This window comes from Mytilus trossulus, chromosome 5 (assembly GCF_036588685.1).
Source record: "Mytilus trossulus isolate FHL-02 chromosome 5, PNRI_Mtr1.1.1.hap1, whole genome shotgun sequence".
Taxonomy (NCBI): Eukaryota; Metazoa; Mollusca; class Bivalvia; order Mytilida; family Mytilidae; genus Mytilus; species Mytilus trossulus.
This window is the reverse complement of record NC_086377.1, coordinates 25,322,486-25,347,527: the sequence shown is the minus strand read 5'-3', so window position 1 is coordinate 25,347,527 and position 25,042 is coordinate 25,322,486. Positions and strand designations below refer to the sequence as shown.

Sequence of the window (25,042 nt, the reverse complement as noted above, 5' to 3'; positions counted from 1 at the left end):
CAAATTCAGTTAATGCAGACTAAATTGCGGTATAACAAATGTGTTCAGAACAGTCCACTTAAAGAATTGAATGTATGATTGAGACAATAATAGTGTTAGTTTTAAGTTTTGAACGATCTGAAGACCACAAAACAAAGTATGCATTTACTTCAGGGGGATCAAAAGGATTTCCAATCATGAACATTTTATTGATAAATTGCATATATTTATACAATTTCATAAGTAAAACCGAGTGCATCCAACAATAATTGAGGATTTGTTTTATCTATAACAATTATATTTAAAGGTAATATCATAGTTATATATCAAAGTAATATTATACACAATAATCAGTCAGGGGCATTACTTTAACAATATTTTTTTTTGTTACTTACATAAGTAAAATTTGTTTTTTTTTAAATTATAAAATAACTTAATAGAGTTATTTTGAATTTCAATAGAAGCATGGACTAAATGTAGTTCTCATGAATTTTTAAAGCAGTTCATATCATAAAATGAAGAATTTATTAGATTTAAGAGAAGTATAGAGATTAAGGGTTACTTGAATATAAAATAATGACAAAAAATATTACTTCAATAAGTTATTTTATATATCTTTGAAAGAATAAGTAATAACACTTATTTAAGGAACATATGTAACTGTTTTGGGTTTCAAATTATAAATAACTTCAAGTCTTAATTAATTCACAAGTTTCTATCTATTTATATCTGTCTACCTTCAGATTGTTGAAGAAAATGATATTTTAATAGTCCCAAGAGATCAATTTTTGACCCAAAACATTTGCAAAAGTGTCGATATGAAAGAAAAGTGTGTCAGAAAGGCAATAAGTGTTTCAGAAAGATTATATTTCATATTTCATGGGAAATATAACCAGATGACTGCAAAAAATTGTTAAAGCTATTAACATATGTATAGTTGGACACCTATAAAAATAATGTTTAGAAAAGTTACTTATATAAGTAATATTTAAAATAGCCTCGTTTTCCACATTACTTATATAGGTAATTTTAAATGTTATTTGTTAAAGTAATGCCCTGACTGATAATCAATTACTTTTTTTATAAACAGTGACCCATATTACCTCAACCATCACTGCTGCTATAAACGTTATCGCTAACGTGTAAAAAGTAAATATCGTTATAATATTTTTATATTTTGCATTTTTCTCTTTTTGCTGAATAAGATAATACACAAAACACTAGCCGGAATGTCCATTCTTATATTATATAAATTTTGTATTCCTGCTAGGTGAATTTAACGGCATATGAGGACGTGACGCGTGTATAACGTTCACTGTTATATATTTTAGAATATGCACATAACAATTATCATCCTCTTAATTTTATAATATATATCTGTATATGATTTGCACTTTGCTGTTTTACAGGGAAACAGTATGTCTTTATGTAATAATCAGTTCATATTCGAGTTTTATTATCTACTACGTACCTTCAATGTCTCTTTCATGTCTATCACCATCAATTATTTCAAACATGTTAAAGTTTAATGAGTTTTGAAATTGATTGCTGTATCTTATATTGGGATGGCAATAATTGACATTTTAGAAATAATTCTATACAAAGATACTTCAACATGAAATGTCAAACCACTTTCATTTATTTATATTGTTATTATTACCTACCTACTACCATTATAGAAATAATATGGATGTTACTAAATGTACATTAGAAGAATAGTCAATAACATTGTTAGAATTGACATTTTCTCCCATTTAAATGGAATAACATTTACATAAGGAAAAGTGAAAAAAATATTTTAACGTTTAAATTAAGATTCTGAAAGTAGCTTTGCAAATTTAACCTTGAATAATATTTTACATCTAGCTAACTAGCAACCAACATGTGATAATTAACAATGCATTTGTCATGGAGACTGTTTAAATATGTTTTTGTAACTCGTTATTATAGAAACAGAGATATGAACAATTATTTTGTTTTCATTTCAATATTCCATTTTATTAGAATTGTTCATTGTTCTGTTATTAGTCAAGGTAAGTGCATCTTTACTTTTATTCGTATCTTGAATAGTTCACGATTTGGTAACTACACAATATCAACTAGCGTTTCACATAAGACTTTTAAAAGTTGTCTTTATTATACAACAAACTTTTTTTGAATGATACAAATGCATATTCCACGATGATATATCTGAATAAAGACAACGCCCAAAAAAATTGGGGAGATAGAAAAAAAGAAATCGACATCAGCATAAGATAAACGTTTTTTCTGTCAAAACGAGAAGATATACAGGGGTTTCTAAAACTTTAAAGTTTGATGGTACTGTTGGGTTTATATTTCTTTTTTACCTATATTGCACAATTAATATATATGCTTTATTTATCTGTTCCACTTGTACCATAGTCCTTCCTGTTCTATTTCCATGACATGTTATCGCAGAATTGTTGCCTGGTTTCCATGAACATTATATTATGTACAATTATAATTGTTTTCCTTTCCATGACATCTGAGTGAAGGACAAAAGAATCCAGAGGGACAGTCAAACTCATAGATCGAACATTAACTGACAAAGTCATGCATGGCTAAAAAAGATAAAGACAAACAGACTAATAATAGTACACAAGACACAACCATGAAAGCACTGAAAACTAAAGAATCCCACCATAAACGGGGGTGATCTCGTGTGCTTCGGAAGGTTGAGCAGATCCTGCTTCACATGTGGCAGACGTCGTGTTGCTCATGTTATTTTATTAAAACCCGGTAAATAATCTCTCTGAGTTGACAGGTTTTGTTTTAGTTTTGTCAATGAATATTTCTCTATTGTTTATTTCTAAGAATTCAACCAAACATCAAAAGATAACATTCCGATAGACGAATGTATATTGCGTTTACATTGGGGAAAATACATGATCACGTTCTCTGTTTCAATTAAAAGATGACTGCCTAGAGTAATTTCATTTAGAGTAAATGTTGACCTCATCAGTTTATAGATATTAGTTATATGTATTGATCATAACAATGCTAAACGGTATTACATAAAGCCATTAAAATACTACTTAATATTGTATATACATGTATATTGCAGAAATAGAAGAGGACACGATCTGCGCACTATGTTCCAGTGGATATTTTCAATGCAAAAATTGCAGATGTATACCATCTAGTTGGAGATGTGACGGAGACTCTGACTGCGGCGCAGATGATACCTCTGACGAAGATGCTTGTGGTACATTTTTATATACATTATTATATATGAAATAGAGTGGATTCTTATCATAAGCACCAACAAATGTGCTTTATTCTAAAGGATCTCTATTGTAATGCTTAGACCGACTTTAGTATACTGCGTATTCTATTCACCGATGCTTCAACAATTAATATTCACAATTTTTAAATCTACTCACCGCTGATTCATTTAGCCGAAATTGTCATATATACTAGGTCAAGAATCTAATTTAAGTTAGATTAAGCTATTTTAAGATAGTTCGTTCATAATTCTATAAAAATTACCTTAATGTTTTGTGAAGAGTATTTCGAGGACATACAGCTGTCACTTCAGATCTTTTTTATTGGTCATTTTGAATGCAGCCAAATAAATTCAAATTCGTGAAAGGTTACACATTTCTTTTTTCAAAGGAAATTGGTTTATATACCCAGAGTTTTGTTTTTCATTCGTATTTCCAATAAATGACTAAATTATAATCTTTATAAAACTGTTTGTATTCATGATATAACTATGCATTATATTTTTATTTATAATCTAAGGCCAATGCTCGGGATATAAGTGTGAATGTGGGAGATGCATTCCACAAAGATGGTTGTGTGATGGAGTTCCTGACTGCCCGGATAGCTCTGACGAGACCCAATGTGCAGGAAAAGGTAAGGTACAATTGATACTCGACTAAAAGTATATCCGAGTTGAAATCGGATGTTCTTTTCATAAAAAAAAAAAGTAAGAATCCAGTCTTGCACATCGTGTAATTCGATCGCAACTGTAGCTTTGGTTTAGGCAGCATGCAGAAAGATGTTAATAATGTATGTATATGTCTAGGTTGTTTTGAAATGAAAGAATAATAATATTTATAAAAACGTTTTTGCAGTCTAGGTGTGATAGCTAAGTTTCTCTTACTTGCTATCTGGTCTCCTCAAAATGTATTTAGCTAGCTATACCTGATTCATAAACAAATTATCGATATATTCGGTGTCAGAATTGCCCTTCTACACACTGCTTACAGTCAGCCTTTATACCAATCCTGCTACCCCTTGGTGGTGTTATATTTCAAGAAACCCTTGTTATGCATTATCTATAACGGAATGTACATTTTTTACAGACTACTGTGATCTTGATCCAGATTATCACTTCCGGTGTACAGGAAGTGGGAGGTGTATCATCTTGAAATGGAAATGTGATGGGGAGTTTGATTGCGGGACTAGCGATCAGTCAGACGAGGAAGGATGCTCTAATTTATGACATGACTCGATGTATAATTACACCATTTTAGAACATTTTCTAAGAATAAATCCTTCGAGTGGACAGTTACTAGCGTTTCTTAAGTTTTTATCAATAAATACATTAATATATTATTATTCATCTTTTCGAATTCACAAATAGATTGAAACCATATTAGTTTTTTTTTTAATCAAAACACAACTTTTAAACAAATATCTTTCATGAATTTTAAATCATAAATCAAAATATACCTACACTACATGGATAGTACTTTAGATATTCGAAAATGTATTGCATACATTTCCTACATTCATTGTTTGTGTCGTCAAGCAATAGTGTCGACTACATGTATCTGTCATTTCAACAACAAACATTGGAAGTATTCATTATTCTAAACTTATGGATAAATGAAATTGTGTCATGTGTACTATTGTTTGTCTTTTTCTTTTCTTTGGCCATGGCGTTGTCAGTTTGTTTTAGATTTATGAGTTTGACTGTCACTTTGGTATTTTTCGTCCTCTTTTAAAAGATCAAAATCAAACTAGTTCGAATAAATACAAGAAGAAAAAAACAGATTCAAATTATATTGCATTCATACGGAGATAGAGTACATGTATTCTGATTTTATATGGGACACTTAATTATTTGTATATTTTAGAAACTGATCTGACAACAGTTCATAATTTGTTGTATTGCCAAAACATTTTTTATGGTTGATGATATACTTTAAACACTATAGCGCAGTTGGTTGAAAAGCCATAGTGCCTGGAGAGAACCACCGATCTTCGGTAGGAAAATTTCAAATCGTAGTCAATTAGATGTCAAACGCACTTGTTACGTGCCGGATTAGGGTGTTGAATATCTAAAATACAGCACATTACATTTTGACCACTTATATAACTCAAGGACTTGTGTTTCAAAGAGCATCATACAGCCCTTTTCACCCGTACCTGATAGATAAGTTATTTTATTCACGTGAAGGACACTAAATACATATGTTTCTCAAGAGGAATGATGATGTTCACTTAATAATATAGTGTACTCTCATTGTCAAAACTAAACTTGATGAATAAGTCTATATCAATATTGAATACTAAACATACTGGTATACATGATACTTTTTTTTTATTAAATTATATGTAAGAAAAGAGTTAATTCAGAGTGAGCAGATAGCCTCATTTTCATCTGATCCATCAGAACAATCGTATTCATTATCACATGTCCAATTTAAAGGGATGCACTCTCCAGATTTACATTCATATTCTTTATAACTGCAAAAATCTACCGATAAAAAGAAAATGTTTAAATCAATTGCATGAAATATGCAAACGTAATTTTTCTCATCAGATTTTGTCTCATGCTTAGTCTGTTTCTGTGTGTGTTGCATGTTAATGTTATGTCGTTGTTCTCCTCTTATATTTAATGCGTTTCCCTCAGTTTTAGTTTGTTACCCCGATTTTGTTTTAAGTCCGTAGATTTACGAGTTTTGAACAGCGGTATACTACTGTTGCCTTTATTTATATGCGAATTTCTTTCTCTTTTTCTTATTCAGGCTGAAAACATCATGAATTCAATATATTGCGATAATACACTCTTGTTTGGTTCATACATTTCTGATAATTTTATTGTTTCGTAAAAAGTATTCAGTTTGTTAAAAACAAATTATGATAAAAAAAAACTTAATTAACAAAAATACCAACACCTAGGGAAAATAGAAAACGGAAAGTCATAAAAGCAAAATGGTAAATCAAAAGCTCAAATAGTACAAACTAATGAAAAACAAGTGCGAACGTCTGGCTTGAGAAATACATTCGTTATGTGAATACATCCTGGTTTTACAGCTAGATAAACTTCTCCTTGAGTTATAGAGAATTCATAAATAGTTATGTTTACACGACTATAAACTTGTATGCTACGCTTTCATTATTTATTAACATATGTGTATTTGTTTCAATGAATTCGTAACATCAGAGATTATGTAAAATTCCCTGGAATAATTCGTGATTTTGTCAAATTTGCATTGGTGAATATGTTACATTTAATTTGTAAATCAAGGATAATGGAAAAAATACCTTGAATAATAATTGATTTTAAAATCACTAATAGTTACAGTGACATTGTACTTTTTTATACAACATGCAATGTTCAGTGAATTTTTAATCCCAGTGATTTTGTAAAATCCCTTAAATAGTTAGGAATCTTATTAAATCATTGAAATAAGTGCTAAAAAATTATTTAAAATCCCTGATTAAAAGTTTAAAGTTGATATAAAAAATGTCTTTGATTTTAATATTAAAGAAATGGAGCCCTGCTTTTGGAATGCATTTGTTTTAAAACACCACTAGTTCAAACTAGTATACAGTGATTAAGAAGCAAAGGGCAAATAAAGTGATATTCAGACTACAATTTTATTTATTTTTTTGTGTAAAAAAAAAAGGTTTGTAAGACATCTACTAATACGTTATTGCCCTGTTTTACGACAGGCGCCTCTAGTTTGTTCGAGTCTTTTCAAAAATGGTTCAGTTTAACTGCTCGTCAAAATGATATGGAATTGACAATATATACAGATGACTGATTTAAAAACAGAGAATTAGCGTTTCTTGGGTGAGCCTATTAACATGCCATGTTTGCTTTTTAAGACCTTTAATTTAACCTTACATTTGCCGTTAAATTTCTTGATCACATTTAAAAAGTAGTTATGAATAACTGTTGTCGACTTTTTGAAAGAATTTTTTCAAATATTTAACCCGCACAATAGTTTAGTATTTCATTTCCTTTCGGTTTATAAAAGGAGATGAGGGTTGTAAATAATTACTATAGAAAGAACAATTGTATATTAAATTCACATTTAAATATACGTATCACGTTTAGGGTACAATGTATCATAAGCCTAGTAGTCATCATGTTTTGTGCTGACATGAAGTGTCATTGATATGGTAATATTTATAAATTTACTGTTTACAAATTTTTGAATTTGTTGAAAAACTGAGCCTTTTCTACCTCAGGCATAGATTAACTTAGTTGTTTTTGGCAAAACTTTTAGGAATTTGGGTCCTCAATGCTCCTCATCTTCGTACTTTATTTGGCCTTTTTAACTTTTTTGAATTTGAGCGTCACTGATGAGTCTTTTGTAGACGAAACGCACGTCTGGCGTATATACTAAATTTAGTCCTGGTATCTATGATGAGTTTATTTATAATATATAATGAACTATGGGTATTTTAAGCGATCGTACACTATAATGAATATAACTTTACGTCATTGGTTGAAATTCCATTGTGAAGTAAGTCTAAAACCAATCATAAAGTTTTGGTGTAAGCTTTCGACACTATTAAATAGAATGAAACGCTGAATGTGCAATGCTGTTGTGAGTCTAACCTGCTTCACAGTCATTCTCATCTGACGTATCGTCTGCTCCACAATCAAATTCACCATCACACTTCCATCCTTTATATATGCAGTCTTTACTGACAGAACAACGGAAGCTGGTTTTAGCGTCGCACGCATCTTTCGCTACGAATGAAATCAACTTGTAAGTTACTTTTAAAGTTCGATATGAGCAACAAGAATGATATTCAGCTATCTCCAAAGTCCAGGGGAAGACACATATGGTAAATTACTACACAACTTAGAACTCCCATCTCAAGTTTCTTTCTATTACTTGTAGTTAGCATTCCTTATAATCAAAATAATTATCTCATATCTGTGTCTAATGGTAAATACTAGTAATCGATATAATAAAGAGGTATAGGGCGAGAGTTGAGATCTCAATAAACATGTACCCGCAGCATTTTCACTACTGTCCGAAGCAAAATCCTCTGTCATTTGTTAATCTTGTGTGATTTTTAGTTTCATTTCCTTATATATGTAATCTTCGGCTGTTATCTGCTCTTTTGTAAGGTTGTTGACTGTTTGACATATTCCCCATTTCAGTTCTATATTTTACGTAATATTGGTTACGAAATGTTGATTCCGTAGTACATGATACGTACATTTTCGATAGAACGTGTATTGATGCAATAGTAACATACTTACCTTCAACAAAACAGTCGTGTTCATCACTGTGATCCCGACAGTCATGGCGTCCATCACATTGCCATATACTTGGTATACACTTATCGATGTCACACTTGAAGGATGTTTGACTGCATTCTCCTGACAAATGGTACAAAAGCAAAATCATAATAGAATATCTCACTGGAATGAAAAATCAGAACGGAAAATCACTAAACAAACGATAAGATCAAAAGCCCAAACACATCAAACGACAATATTCATGTTAGAATTGATGTGCATATGAATCGGTGTCATATCTCAAGTTAGCTTGCAATCTATTAGTTTTATGCGATTTTCTCCTTCCAAACGTAATATATTTTGGATGTGAGTGGGTAGGGTATCCCTGTTCTTGAAATGACATGATTAAGTGCATCACATATAAGTTTTTTTTAGAATATAGAATCGAACAAGATATATTGATTATTTTTAAAACGTTTTATTTTTTACTATATTTGAAATCGGACCAAACATTACAATACTCCTGAATGCATCTGCAAAACTAGTGTCAGTACATGCTAAATGAGCCAATTTGAACAAACCCTACCTAATAATTCACTACAATTTTGTTCATCTGTTCTGTCACCTGGTCCACAGTCAGTGTCTCCATCACATCGCCATTGCTGAGGAATACAGGAACCAGATCGCTCACATCGGAAATATCTCCCGGGAATCTTTTTACAGTTATCAGCTGGTTACGACATAAAAAAAAGTGATAAGTATGTGCCACGTATTAAACATAATACAGCAGTAATTTCATGGAATTGACATTTACTTACAACTAGTATACGATTTATTGAGCTAGTAACCGTTTGTATATCAATCCCAAGATAAAAAGCCTAGAGAATGGTAAATAACTAACCAGGTTCTAGTTTTTAACATACACAACTTAAGGGCATACGATACAGTTTTAATCCTGTATTTACAAGTTCGTGAAAATTTCCATATAGGCTATTTTTTACCTGATTAAATCAAATATGTAATAAAAAATATACCTTCATGTGCTACTTTTTGAGTAAAATGAGGTCGAAATTTTGTATATTTGCTCAAAATTCAGATTTGTGGCCGTAATTTCTTTTTCGAAAGAAAGACATAACTTTTTTGTTATACAAGATAAACACAAATTTTTTTATGTTAAATAATCGGTAATTTCTGTATTTTATAAGTATCATAAAACATTATGCATGTGTTATTCAGAAATAACTCATATTTATCAAATGTTCATCAATTGAGGAAAATACGTTTTTTTTCCTGCATGTTTATCAAAATTTTAAAAATCCTCTATTTACAGTTTTATAAAATTTGGGTCACATAATCTCCCTACAAAATAAAACAAATTGCTGTTTTGAAAAATAGGGGTCCATGAACTCGTTTTCAAATTAAATCAGTTTGAATGATAAAAATCAGTCGAAAATGCATCTTTTCTCGATATGTCACAGTTTGATGTCGCGAAAATAACATTTTACGTTAGCAACGTCGTTACCTCCCCTGTAACTGTATCGTATGCCCTTAAGCAATACAATGAGAAATGTATCAGAACGTTTTAATCAGTTGTCATACATATGCATGTTATTGTGTTTAACTGTGCCAATTCGTCCAGATACCATAGTCTAATTAATTCAAAACTGTCATTTTGTTTCATCTGATTTGTATTGTTTAGCAATGGATATTAAGGAGTTTTCAAAATAAAGTTCATTGCAATTCCATCTAGGGTTGCTCACATAAATGTATGACAGAGTTCAATTCAATTGCAAAAGTTCAAACATTCGTATGACGAAATGTTAACTGCAAAAATACCACTTCTTGATGTTTTGTCTTACAATGGTTTTAGTTAGTTCATTAGATTAGACGATCTCACTAAGCAAGAAATTGAAGATTCGAAAAAGTGATTCAAGTAGGTAAAATTAAATTACCTGAAAGTTTACAATTAGCTTCATCCGTATTATCATTTGGTCCACAATCTCTTTCTCCGTCACATTTCCATTCTATTGGTATACAATTACCATTCTTACATCGCATCTGTTTTGACGTACCACGTGTAGGACATTCCTCACCTTAGTGCAAATCAAAATAAATAAAAACAAATTGGGTATACGTAAATGAGACAGCAACTAAATCAACACTAACATTAAAGACATATGGAAGTCAGTATACATTCTACAACAACAGGTGTCATTCAACGCGAGATTTCAATCTATAAATCGACCCGAGCCTTGAAAAGTCGTGAGTTACTTTTAAACATTGAAAAAATTGCAGTAATGGAACTGACCTGTATGGTACCTTTGATCCTGTCTGTAATTTATTCTTTACAAATAAATGTCTCACTATTAAAAGCAAATTTCGTGTCAAAAATTTAGGACTACACTACTATTATATAGTCAAATACTACCACTATATCCTAAGGGCTTTCGAAATGAATAACGTTGAAATGATACGTATATATTCAACGGATGAAAAAGGGCACTAGCTGTCAATTCATGTTCACAGATTTGACTCAAATTCTCATGTTTGAATAATATACAATGTAAAGATTTCATTAATCATAAAAAGTCTACAATTAACAATATACCGGGCATTGGCTTGATAATTGGTAGCTTTTTTGCGTATGTATTTTAGATAAGACGCCATCCAATTAGCTGTCGAGCTGGTCCCCGAATACCTCCGATTGCCATATACTAGTAAACATGAATATAGATATAAATAAATTTCAGACTCGTGCATTTGGATTTTTCTATGTTTGATAACTTTCATATTATAGATTAAAAATATATGTTAATCATGTTTTTACCTCATTAAGACTAATGATCTTTTGTTAATCTAATCAATCAATAAAATGATTTACCTTTGTTTCACTGTCAATGTGGACATTCTTTTTCTTTAAATAGTTGAACACGGACAATGCATGCAGTATTCATCTTTAGCTAAGGGGTTAAATTGAATATCAGATGAATACAGATTCAATGAGGTCGAATTATTGCCAGTGGATAATTCATTATCAAATGTTTTTAGGTTAATTTTGGCAAATTTGGACCATATTGGCTTCTAAGCGATGTATTATTTCACTATAAGTTTACTTTCATTAATGATTGAACAAACAAAATCTTATATAATATGTTGTATCTCGTAACTTGGTGTCCCTTTAAACGAAGAGGAAATATCAGCGTTTTCCTGCATTGGTGTAAACAATATTTTATTATGATTGATAATACAAATACATGTTATATACACATTTACAATTAGGATTCAGAAACAGAGTTTATATCTCAATCTATTTCCTTGAATTTCCGACATTACCCTAAGGTATACGATAGCAGCAGGATCTTATGGCTGTAAAATGAAACAATCTTTATGTGGAGTAAACGCAAAGGTTAAAAAACAAACGCAAAAATCATTAGGTATACATACCTTTTACTGTTCCAAGTGTCAAACTTATGCAAACCAATATGTACAAAATATTACACATGACTTTCAAATCTACCAAACGAATCATCCACCTCATGACTATGGGTTTTATTACTATTTAAGTAAAATTTCTATTACTCTATTTTTGTTATTAAATGACCTATTCAGATCATGTGATACAATTTTCATAAAGGTTAGATAATGCAATTTAGCTTATTATGTCAATTATGACTTATCAAAAATGTTGATGAACAGTTATTGTAATATTTTATTAAACAAGCAACCTTGACCTTGAAAATCCTTGAATATACTTTTACCACTTAATGATGTTTGAAATCAGAAAAGAAGGAATTATAAATACCTAGAATAATCATGTTAAAGAAGTCTACGAGATAAGATGGAAAAAATTGAAAACAGCACGTTTGATAATTTCCAGTGTCCGAAGCGCTTTTCTGGATTTATCTTCATCAGTTCATCAGGAACGCTCAAAGCCAAACAATTGAAATGCGAAGTACCGAAACCGTTGAAGAGCTATAAAAAAAATACCTCAAATAAATAACCAAAATCATCTAAAGCCAACTTTGCTTGAGAGAGTTGAAACCTTAGTTTCTTAATAATTTCAAAATTTACAAACGAACAATTTTAGTAAAATTTATTTCATCAAGTCAGTACTGAAGTACATTAACTGACTACTGAGATGATGATACCCTCGGGAACTGATACTAATAGTCCACCAGCAACTTTTTACGTTTGGACAATGTGTGAGCTGTAAATTAAACTACAATTCGTATCCATCCGAAGTGCTCTCATTGGAATGCTTATAATATAAAACAAAATTAGGTAAAATGATAAAGTTACAAGACTGAAGCTATTTATTTTCACAATCGTATTCTTGCAAAATCTCAACAAAGATACCAGACTTGTAACTTAGTTCTTAGATATATTTCTCGTCTAAGCCTTTGTCTTTGAAAATTAAAATTATCAAAATCTCGATGTGATACTTATTTGAAGCACTGTATTCTTTCACTTTATGGAACCAATATTAAACTAAACATACTAGATTTTGTTCAGCTCATACGTAGTGAGTTGTTTTATGTTTATATAATGATTTTTTGTGTATGATAGATGTCATGCCGTTATATCATATTACAATTAAATTTAAGAATATAAATTATATTGCTTTGACGGGCTGATTTGTATGTGTATGGCATTCTTAGAAGAGTATACAAATCCAGTAATTGTTTTGCTTGAATTGATTAATTGCAGGCTAAATCGTAACTTTGCGTTAACAGAATTGTTTATACTTTAAAGTTTACTGAAATAATCGCAAACTGGTGCATTTATGAAAAACAAATCGGTCAAAGTTAAGCGGTTGAGTTTTTCACCTGTGTTTACTTATCTGAAATGAGCTTATAAAAAGCTGAATATAATACCAGAATTGCACCCTTTACTTGATATGTTACTTATCTATGCCTAAATTGACAAAGGACGTGGGAAATGCGACAAAGAGACGACAATCCGACCAACGAGCAGAAAACGACTTTTAAAAATAGCGGGCATTCGTTGTCATAAACTTCCGATAAGTTGATTGCATTAAAAATCCTAGTAAACTCGGTTTCTTTTCATTTTGTTTTAGAAAACAGATAGTTAAGTCTAACACAAAAATTAACTTTTCGAAAAATGTAATATGATCAATTTCTAACTGGTATTTTTATCGGTTAAATTTGTATTTATTGTTCTGGTACTTGAAACCTAAATGCAACATTTGTTATTGATTCAACATATTATTTTACCTATTTGCAATTTTCTTAGAAAAGCAAATTGTGAAATAAAACACTGTTTTTTTCTACTAGAGATATAATTATTTGAAATTATAATCAGGTATGTTGTGTCTGTTTATTATTATTATAATAACTGTTTTAAATGTTTAAAAAAAAATATTAGTAATTGCTGAAAGATGAAAACAAAAGAAAGTTGTTTATCCTTTTAATATCCTCTTTGGTCACTTAGTAATTTTCGATTATTTATTTAGTATCATGGGAAATTTTATTTTCATATAGTTTGTAGTTGAGAAATTACCAAAAAGTCGATGTGTTCACCTTGATTAATCATTATTATATAGATATAGGAAGATGTGGTATGAGTGCCAATGAGACAAATTTCCATCCAAGTCACAATTTATTATTTAAAGTAAATCATTATAGGTCAAGGTACGCTCACACCAAACAGCAAGCTATAAAGGGCCCCAACAAATCACTAGTGTATAACCATTCAAACGGGAAAACTAACGGTCTAATCTATATAAAAAGAGAGAAACGAGAAACACTTATGAACCATATCAACAATCGACAACTACAGAATATCAGATTTCAAAACGTTTATTTAGACTGAGGTATCAATATTTTTCTAGTATGACGATGCCAAATCTATATCACAATGATAACAATGAAAACATAAACATCCACGGCAGACGACCATTTGATATACCGAACCAAAAAAAAGGTGATTTGAATATTTTGACCGCGTGCGCAAGCAAATATATATATAAAATAAAGAAAGACTCACAAAAAGTAAAGATTAGGCAAAATCCGTGTCCCCACTCTTCATGGTCCAGGCAATAGCTGGGGTCAATATCCGAAATCTAACACTAAACTATAATTCATGATTATTTTTAGAATGTTTATCAAACTGATCCTATTCAGTTTAGCCGTGTGTATCTGCCAGGCCTCGTATCCCAGGCGGGTTGTAAAATATTTACAGAGTAACAACGGTGGTATATGGGGTGATTGGCATGAACCTAGATTTTGTCCTACTGATCAATATGCTGTAGGTTACAGCTTAAAGGTACGTTGAGAGTGAAATTTGTTAAACGAATCAGGGCATCTATAGTGTCTCATTTTTTTTCTATATTTATAACATATCAAAACGTATATCCAAATTACAATGTACTGAAATAAAAGTTAACAACGCATATCTAATTATATATCGAGATGACCTCCGACGACTGCCGACATATCTGTTTTAACCCGCATAAGAATAATTGTTTTGAGGATCAAATCGGTCAACGAAAAGGTTCACCTATGTTTCACTTTCAATGTTGACCTTCTTTTCCTTAAATGGCTGAATACGACAAAAAATGCGTAACCAATGTCTAGCTAATGGGTCAAATTGAAGGTTACACGAATACGGATTCACTGAAGTCGACTTGTTCACTTGCCAGTGAATGATTCATTATTAATGATTGAATGAACCTAACTATATCATATTCAGATTTTATTTCATATCTCGAAGCTAATGCCCCTTGCAGACTTATGACACTATTTCAGATGATTATAATGTGATTATAATGTGAACATTTGGACCGATGCATGTCATTAACAAATAAGTCCTTTTACATTTAAGTACGAACTCATGACGTATTTTCGACAAGCAGTTAACTCCGTTGGTGATTGTTGATTAAAGTAACTTTCGTGATTTGAGGGCAAAGTACAACGAGCCATCTGATAAACAATAAACACACTCATAGAATAAACTTAGAGTAAAACGGGTGTTGGTGGATGAGGTTTTACAAATATATTGTTTTCTTTAATTTTAAAATAGATTGAAGGGAAGCAAGGACGTCGAGGAGACGATACCTCGCTGAATGGTATAAAACTGCTTTGTGGTACGAAAAAAAGAAGATCAAGCAATGGATTCACAGTCACATCTGGATATGGACCTTGGGGTGGATGGAGTGGTTTTATGAAGTGTGGATGGGGGACGCATTTACTTACATCTTTTTCATTACAAGTTGAAGGCAAACAGGTAATTTAATTCTTAGTCTGATAAATAACTAAACGAAATTCTTGTTTCATTCAAGTGAGAGGTTTAGCTACCTACAAAATCCGGTTTAATCCACAATTTTCCACATTAAAAATTAAAAACTGACGGTGACCTATAATGGTTAATGTTTGTTTCATTTTGGTCTTTTGTGGATAGTTGTCTCATTGGCAATCATACCACATCTTCTTTTTTATAGACACAAGTAAATCATACTTATGAAATCTTCTCAATAATACAATAAAAAATTAAAAACTGTCTATTCTAAGTCAGGAATATGACAGTTGATTTCCATTCGAATTTTTGTAGATGTTCGGTATTTTTGTTATTTTTGTTATTTTTGCTATTTACTAATTGTGTGACCAAAAAATGAAGGCCGACCTTTTTTCATTTCATGTTTTATTTACATGAAATAAAAATAGTCTGCTACTAAGTCGACAATTTAATAGAATCAACGTCCGTTATGCACAGGTTTTAGCATTAAGAATAAAAATGAATCATTTATTTGATGGATTATGATAATCAATAAAAGAGTTATTATCTAAATTAACCATGTTATAGGACCTTTGTAAAAGATCTATAAGTTTAAGATCAAATTATATTTTAGGGTAGAGGAGATGACACCGCAGCCAACTATGTGAGATTCAGGTGTAAAGCTTTAAAATGGCATTGGCCTGGATATGAAATCGGCGGAAGTGGTTTCTGGGGACACTTTAGTGGCTGGATTACTTGTCCCCGTGGGACTGCAATATGTGGCTTGCAGACTAGGGTAGAGGGGCAACAAGGTCGAAGAGGGGATGACACAGCCTTGAATGATGTCATATTCTTCTGTTGTAAATAAAAATATGAGAATTATAAATAGCATTTTGCATTTATTTTATTACAAAAGGTCCAAAACAGTAAAAGAAGGTCAGGTTGTCAATGCTCACTGTAAGTCGATTTTTTGTTTGATTTTTTTGTGTTTTTTTGGCAGTTGGTTCTGTGATAAGAAACGATATCATATAAAAGTGTTTTTATTATCTCAAAAAGACGATATTAACGTAATGAAAATAATTTAAAAAAAAATCTTTATTTTTGTGTTTTTATTAAAAGGACAACAACATTCATGTGTACATATGGATTTCATTGATTAATTAAGTCAAATTGCTATAGTTTTGTATGTTTTGTACTGTTGATCATGAATTGCTTTTTTCAAATTTTGCAGATTCAGATTTAATATTTTATTTAAGTCTCACAACTTGCATATCAATTTCTATTTTCATTGTACCCGTTACTCCTCTGTGAAATAAAAATTAGTTGATGTGGTATCAATCATAGATATAGGAAGATGTGGTTTAGTTTAAACATTTTTTATTTGCTGAATTAAAGCAAAATTGCCGGACGGTGACCTATAATGGTTAATGTTTGTGTCATTTTGGTCTTTTGTGGATAGTTGTCTCATTGGCTATCATACCACATCTTCTTTTTTATAGACACAAGTAAATCATACTTATGAAGTCTTCTCAATAATACAATATAAAGTTACAATAATAGTATAATATAATGGACATGCATATAAAACAAGCAGTCAGTTTATACAATATAATACTAGCTTTCATGGGTGAACAAAGAGGAGAGAAAGTAAAAAGAGAAAAGGAAAGTTTGAGAAAAGTCGTATAATTATGTAACGATGACTTGTGGATTGATGACAACCCATGACAAGGATGACGTTCCGTGTCAGTAATAATAACATTCTATCTAGGCATAAGAAATCTGTTTGACCTTTTTATGAAATTTTGAACATGTTTGAAAATTTGAATATTTTATTCGTTCGAAAGTTCCAAGTGTCTGCAAATCAATAGTTTTGTATCTAAAACAAAGTTTTCAGATAGCCAGTTAAGGTTATGGATTCAGTTTTTTTCTATATAATGTGTATTTTGGGCAAGCGAAAAAGTAACGGTAGACATCCTCAATATCGGACCCACAATGGCAAGAAGGATCATTTATAGTATTAGCTCTAAATAATTCAGTGTTTAAGAATAAAGCGGAACATCGCAATTACGTTAAGATCATATTTAATTTCCTTGGGCCGTACAAATAAAATGTTTCAACTTTACATAATAGACTATCGCTTTTTAATTATTTCTTCAATTTAGAAATAGAGTGGACACTGCGAATTTTTGGATCAAGTTTATTCCATTCGCGTATAGTAGAGAGAATAAACGATTTAGTAGTAACGAAAAGTCTACAAAATGGAACAATAATATCATGAACATTTCGTAACGGGTAGTTGGTTGTACTTTGTACACAAGGAGGTACAATATTACATAGATATTCTGGTGCATGCTTTTGGTTCATGTTATAAAACATCTGTAATTTTCTTCTCCTTCTTCTTTCAAAAAGAGATTCCCAGCCAACCTCAGAATATAAAGTTGTTTCAGTTTTCGTAAATATTGGTAGACCTGTAACTATTCTTGCGGCCTCTAATTGCAAATTTTCTTATTTATGTGAGTAGCCTATTCCACAATTATCCCATACTTCCGTGGCATATTCAAAAATGGGTCGAATAAAAACTAAGTATAGTTTTTCTAAATTATTTCGAAATAATCGGTATTTAAGTTTACGTAAAACATTTAAGTGTTTTTTTACACTTGTAATTATACTTTCAATATGATTGTTCCATTTTGCGTCACTACTGAAATTAAGATGTGGTATGAGTGTCATTTAGACAACTTTCCATCCAAAAAGCAATTTATAACAGAACACCATTATAGGTCAATGTACGGTCTTTAACACGGAGCCTTGGCTCACACCGAACAACAAGCTATCAAGGGCCCAATTTTTTTTTAGTGAAAAACCATTCAAACGGGAAAAACTACGGTCTAATTAATCTATATTAAAAAACGAGAAACATAAACTACATAACTTGTATCTTTAGAGATATTTTCATTACTAAATATGTTTACTGTTCATGGTTTTAGCCTTTTAAAAAAAAATGGAATTGGTAAAATAAATTCAAGGCAAGATCTCGTTGTAGATCTCTGATAAGGTGCCGTCTGATAAAATTGAGTCACATATTGGATCCTGTTATTTGAAGAATCCATACCAGGTCATAATTTCTTCTGTGAATTATGTATGATTTTCAAGATAGTTGACTTACATTACCTAGTATGTTCTATTACAAGACATACGGGCCATATTGTTTCATTGATAAGAATATAACTACCAAATGGTATACTACATACCTCTTTAGTATCAATATTAAATTGATTGCTTAACGTCCAGTAGGAAATATTTCATGAATGTTTAGGATTAATCCTGTCATTTTTCATTTTAATTATTAATTTGATTGACCACTTGATTTGGAGGGAGATTTGAAAAAAGTGATAGAAGCAGTTCAATTAAAGTAAGTTCTTCTTCTGTCAAATAAACTAATACTTGCTTAGCTCCTGATATTTTTATGGCAGTGTAAAAATATTAATGGTTTCACATTTAAGTTAAGTAGAGTTTGTTTTGTTTTTGTTTTTTTTTTTGGGGGGGGGGGGGGTTACATATTTTTTTTTACATAAATAGAGAAGCTGGATGAAACAACCATTGTTTTACGGAGTTTTAATGAACATCCTGATCATCGTTGGAGTGGAAAATTGGAGATAAACTCATCATAGATACCAGGACTAAATTTCGTATTAAAGCCAGACGCGCGTTTCGTCTACAAAAGACTCAACAGTGACGCTTGAATCCAAAAACGTTAAAAAGGCCAAATATAGTACGAAGTTGAAGAGCATTGAGGACCAAAATTTTGCCAAATCGAGCTTAGGTAATATAGGCCTGAGGTAGAAAAACCTTAGTATTTAAAAAATCTAAAAATTTTGTAAATAGTTAATTTATAAATATAACCATATCAATTTCCTGTCAGCACGAATAAGATATATATTCACTTGGCGAATAGTTTAACCGGAGAACATTTTAGTCATTATAAAGTAGCTACAATATAATTGTCGACAAAACCTTTCGATCAATGACAAAATATAAAAAAGGAAGATGTGGTATGATTGCCAATGAGACAATTCTTCACAAGAGACCAAATAACATAAATTATAACATCTATAGGTCACCGTACACACTTCAAGAATGAGCAAATCCCATACCGCGTAGTAACCTATAAAATGCCTAGAACTGACAAATGCAGTTCAAACTTGAAAACTAACAGCCTAATTTATTTATAAAAAAATGAACGAAAAACAAATTATTTATATGTAACACAGCAACAAACGACAACCACTGAAATACATTACCCAGACTTTGGACAGGCACATCTAAGACCCCTTCCCCCTTCTGGCCCCTAACCATAGACAGTAGTGTATTAATTACAAAGTACTACAATTTAGTTTTTTTGCCCAATGGTTTCGTTGTTAAAAAGGTTAGTGTGTCGAACCTTGCTTTGCTAATCGCTATAAACATTAACAATGACTTGGTGTTTGATACTGTTTAAGATTTTCTCGGCAGAAATGATTGCATGTTAAATGTATCGAACATGCATCTGTGTATTGTTCTCGGACTGATTGTTTTTTCTTCGACAAATAAAAATATTTATCAATGAAATATAAGAACATGCCTTGTTTATTTACAATGGAACCGAACTGTAAATTCACCCAACCACCGAGGCGGATTTAGGAGAGGGGGCCAGGGGGGCCGCCCACCTTTTAGGAAAAAATGTTGTTGCTTATATAGGGAATCACTGAAGCGTGACTGGAGCGGGCTCCTTCTTAGGTCAGTCAGTGGTCCCCCAAATTCCTTGATCCGCCACTGGACCCCACTCCGTTCTAATTGTGGACTTATTATGATAGTCTGATGTCTTTTTTAAAGTTCCCGCCTTCCTTTCTCACTTGATACTATATACAGAGTTTAGTTTGGAAAGTCTCGTTATCGAATTATACTAGTTATTTATAGTGATATATATACGACAACGTCACGACCACACAAGAAATTTGAGTCTGACAAAGAATAGAGTATTAAACCGTAGTGATACATAGGAACTAAAAACTTTAAGGTAGAGCACAGGTATATACTATTAGTAGGTTTCATACAAACTATGTTCATGTTATTCAACGATTTTATTGATTTTAACCTTGTTTTCAGTGTAAATTTAACTTCCTTGTTAGAAATAAGGTTCATTTCACATAGATTAAACATTGAACATTACCCTCTAGATCACATGAACTTTTATAACCATGACATAATAATTTGCATCCGTCGTCGTCGTCCTGTCACACGACATTTCGCATCGAATGCAGTTTAAAATAGGTGTCAATAAAACACTTTAACCTTGTAGAACAGCTGCAGTAAATTACTGTCAAAAGGACACAAGAGCCGAATCCACTATTTTAACCTTTGGATCTTGCTGTCCCTATCTCATATACCCTCATTTTTCCTATTTTCCGCTCATCTTCCCCCTTTTGCAGGGTCTCCTAATGCATTTTATTGTTAGTCTATTTATGAACTATTTGCAACTACTTGACGTAAATCAACCATTAATTTACAAGGAAGCTATATAATAGATAGAACCAATGATTTAAATGTTTAAGTTGAATCAACAAAATCGACTAACTCAGTTCGGAGTTTTTTCATTGACAAACACGGTGAGTACAGCTAGAACATCTGGAACTGCTCCCCTTCCGGAGAACTGAAGTTTCATGTAGTTCTTATTGCTTTCGTGACTACCAATTTCTAGTTGTCTGTGTAGGGTTTTGTAACTGTTGTCTCTTTTTGTCTTTATTCCGTTCTGGTCATGGTGTTGACTGATTTCAGGACTTTTTGATGTCGATTCCCTTGTTCTTCCTTCGATTAAACGAATCGATAAAATAAATTAACACACAACAGTACATTTATTACTTTTAATGTTTACCATATTGTTTTTTTCTTAAACCGAAGTCGTAATGATGGATTATTCACATGGAAACATTCAGTGGCAAATCAAGATCTTATTGAAAGGGTGGCTTACAGAACTAAGTGAGGGGGACTCCACTCATGCGTCATTGATTCCTTATATAAAAAAAATCGACAAAAAATGAGGAGGCCGGGCCACCCATCCCCTTTTTTTTGGATACGCCTATATATGAGTCATTCGTAAATGGTGGCAAGATCAGATCAGAAGTGCGCATCCTGTATTTTCTGTCAAACGGTACAATTGTTTTGTGTGTATTTTTATTTTTATTTATTTATTAATTTGCCAATTCAATTATCTGAGTTTTTGTAATTGATAGGTATAGAATAATGTCAACGCCTGTCTTTTGTGACCCATGCTGTTATGATAATAAAACAGTTCAAGCTAATACGTGGTGTGTTGAATGCGAGGAAGGATTTTGTCAAGACTGCCAAAAGGTTCACAAGGCGACAAAAATTTCTCGAGGTCATAATCTAATTACGATAGATGATTACCGTAATACACAACATGTAACTGTTGACCAAATTTGTAATCAGCACAACAAAAAATTTGATTGGTTTTGCAAAAGTCACGATGAACCACTTTGCAAAGCATGCGTGTCTTCTGAGCATAAGATATGCCCGGATGTTGTGCCTCTGGAGGATGTTGCAATTAATGCAAAACACTCAACGGTAACAGATGACCTTGGAGATACCATAAATAGATCATTACAAAATATAGAACATTTTATTCGTGACCGACATTCAGTATCTGATTCAATCCAGGCCAAAAGACGTGAAATCGAGAAAAACATTAAGGCCACCAGAGAGAAAGTCGTCCTCTACCTTGATGAGTTACAACAAAGGTTATTACAAGAATTGTCATCAATGGCTGACGATTGTTTGTCAGAAAGCAGCAAACATTTGGAATGTTTTGAACATTCAAAGAAAACGCTGACAAAGCTGAAAGAACAGACCTTAAAGTTAAAAGATTTTGCTTCTGACCTACACATCTTTCTCGGCACGCGAAAATTATATAAAGACGTCAATAAAGAGATCGAGTTTATAAAGTTAGCAACTGACCGTTCTAGGAGTTACCATATCGAACTTGATTTACATCCGATTATTGATAATCTTTCCGAACAAATTGATCAATTGGGTAAAATCAAACTTGAAAAACGTGAATCTGGTTTACTGTCATATGATACAAAAATAGGACAAGCACAAATACAGAGAAAACAGATAAAAGAGAGGCCTATTCAGGATATAGTTCTTAAATTAGACAAACAACTGAACCTTCAAAAGCATAATGGTGTCATATGTGTTTATGGGTGCGTGATTTTACCAGACGGACACATACTGATAGCAAATTATCACACAGAAATTAATCATATACAACAATACAACAATAACGGCATGCATATCCGTAACATCAGTACATCTTATCCTTCTTTTGATTTAGAGTTTTTTGGATCAGATGGCGTGGCTGTATCCTGTGGATATCAGAATCATATCGATCTCATAAAACCTGGTTATGCTAAGAATTCTTTAAAGCTTGGATTCGAATGCGATGGCTGTCTTGGCTTAGCGTACAATGATGGAAAGTTTTATGTTGCGGGAGGCACTAAGAACATAATGGTAATTGATCGGTCGGGAAAACGAGTAGGAGAAGTGAAATTCAACGGAAACACAAAGAATATAGCGACCTCAGGTAAACGGATATACTACACAAATGCATCCATGCATACTATACACTGTTGCGCCATGGACGGCACTGAGATATGGACGTTTAATGATGATTCCATACGTTATCCGACAGCTTTATCCCTTGACAATGATCAAAACGTATTTGTTGTTGGACGTAATTCAAACAATCTAGTGCTCATTCAACATGACGGAAAGGCAAGCAAGATTCTACTTAAAAAAGATGATGGGCTCTCTAACCCCAATGCTGTATACTATAGCAAGGAAAACAACTCTCTTTTAGTGTGTAATAAAACTAGTGGCTATGCTGCTCTGTACAATGTAACGTAGTTGAGACAAATAATTAACTGTGTTAGCCATAAAGATTACCTATATGGGGTTTTTTTGTTATCCAGTTTTGCAATGTGACAAAGATAGTCGAAATAAAATGATACTGATTGGTGCTTGAAATTGTAAGTGCTTCTGTATATAGAATTATTTTTTTTGTCTTCCATATTCAATAATATTCAATATCATGCTTGTTTTATATAATTCATCATGTATACAATAAGGTACATATTTGTAGTCATTTTGATATATCATTCCACATATAAGAAATAAAGCTTAGTACTTTGACCGTTTTTGGTATTTGCATTTTCTTACAATAGTGAAACAAATTATTTAATTCTAATTTTCAATTATATGTTAAAACCATAAGCTATAGAACAAGGTAGACATGAAAATCAACCGATACGAGGGAAATGGGTTGTGTAAAATTTGTAATACAAATGAAATACAAGATGAATTCCATTTTGTACCAGTTTGTCCAATTTTGGCTGATATAAGGAGAATTTTGTTACCATTATGGTGTCAAAGTAATCAGAGACACATTGATAAGTCTTTTTAGAACAAAACAAATAATTACTTAAATAAAAAATCTTGTTGTATTTTGAAAAAGGCTAAATGCTGTGGAGAAGAAGTTTTGTCGGACTTAAATGAAAATGAATATACTTGATTTATAAAAAAAAATTATTACAATTAGCACAAACGTTTTGAAAATTAATGAATATATATGTATATTCATGTGTAATATGTTTGTATTGTAATGTTTAATATATGTAAATACATGTGTAATATGTTTGTGTTGTATTGTTTAATATATGATACACATGTGTAATATGCTTGTGTTGTATTCTTTAATACTGGTGTATGAATATACATGTGTAATATGTTTGTGTTGTATTGTTTAATATATGTAATAATAACAATGTAGTTGATATTATATTGTGAATACATAAATGTACCATGGGCTTGAGGCCTGGTTTTGTACATATAACATGTTCTGATTTGATTTGATACAAATTATTCACTGAATATTTTTTCAACTCCAGTCTTTCGTTAGTTTTCTACAGAAAAGAGCCACCAACAAGGATGCACCACCGGCTTATGCAAATCAAGATTATTTTAATGCAAACCAAAATTAGGAATGTTTCCTTTCTTTTGATCTTACAGTACATACCAGCACCAAAAGGGCATAATGCATTTAAGATATTGTAGTAGCTTCTCAAGTTTGTTTTTCAAAAAGAATTAACAAAAAGTATGAGTTCGTGCGTTGTTCATAGATGCACTCGCTTGAATGTCCTTATTCAAACTTATTTTCGTTTAATTCTATCATGTTTCCCCAATTTATAAAGGGACATTACTCGAGAACAGTAAAAGGGACATCACTCAAATTCGATCCTGATTGTGGTTGGT

At 31.7% G+C, this 25,042-nt stretch overlaps 4 protein-coding genes across 5 annotated transcripts; 3 read left to right on the top strand and 1 right to left on the bottom strand.

Annotated features, from left to right (window-relative positions):
- The first annotated feature begins 1,769 nt into the window (after window positions 1–1,769).
- Window positions 1,770–4,491, top strand: LOC134719541 (very low-density lipoprotein receptor-like). The gene is made up of 4 exons (XM_063582534.1): window positions 1,770–2,012; window positions 3,065–3,205; window positions 3,745–3,858; window positions 4,311–4,491. Exons 1-4 carry the CDS (start codon window positions 1,877–1,879, stop codon window positions 4,448–4,450), a joined length of 531 nt encoding a protein of 176 aa, XP_063438604.1. The 5' UTR covers window positions 1,770–1,876; the 3' UTR covers window positions 4,451–4,491.
- Window positions 4,492–5,548: 1,057 nt separating this feature from the next.
- Window positions 5,549–12,011, bottom strand: LOC134719540 (very low-density lipoprotein receptor-like). Its single transcript, XM_063582533.1, has 6 exons — window positions 11,888–12,011; window positions 10,396–10,536; window positions 9,030–9,173; window positions 8,465–8,584; window positions 7,808–7,942; window positions 5,549–5,710 (listed from the first exon to the last, which is right to left on the bottom strand). Exons 1-6 carry the CDS (start codon window positions 11,979–11,981, stop codon window positions 5,586–5,588), a joined length of 759 nt encoding a protein of 252 aa, XP_063438603.1. The 5' UTR covers window positions 11,982–12,011; the 3' UTR covers window positions 5,549–5,585.
- A 2,549-nt stretch (window positions 12,012–14,560) lies between these two features.
- LOC134719538 (vitelline membrane outer layer protein 1-like) lies at window positions 14,561–16,544 on the top strand. Its single transcript, XM_063582531.1, has 3 exons — window positions 14,561–14,728; window positions 15,485–15,688; window positions 16,311–16,544. Exons 1-3 carry the CDS (start codon window positions 14,561–14,563, stop codon window positions 16,542–16,544), a joined length of 606 nt encoding a protein of 201 aa, XP_063438601.1.
- A 4,074-nt stretch (window positions 16,545–20,618) lies between these two features.
- LOC134719537 (E3 ubiquitin/ISG15 ligase TRIM25-like) lies at window positions 20,619–24,446 on the top strand. Of its 2 annotated transcripts, none has more exons than XM_063582529.1 (2): window positions 20,619–20,743; window positions 21,946–24,446. In XM_063582529.1, exon 2 carries the CDS (start codon window positions 21,956–21,958, stop codon window positions 23,636–23,638), a length of 1,683 nt encoding a protein of 560 aa, XP_063438599.1. In that variant the 5' UTR covers window positions 20,619–20,743; window positions 21,946–21,955; the 3' UTR covers window positions 23,639–24,446. The 2 variants fall into 2 exon arrangements, with proteins under 2 accessions (XP_063438599.1, XP_063438600.1); XM_063582530.1 differs by having other exon boundaries at window positions 20,639–20,732.
- Window positions 24,447–25,042: the final 596 nt, after the last annotated feature.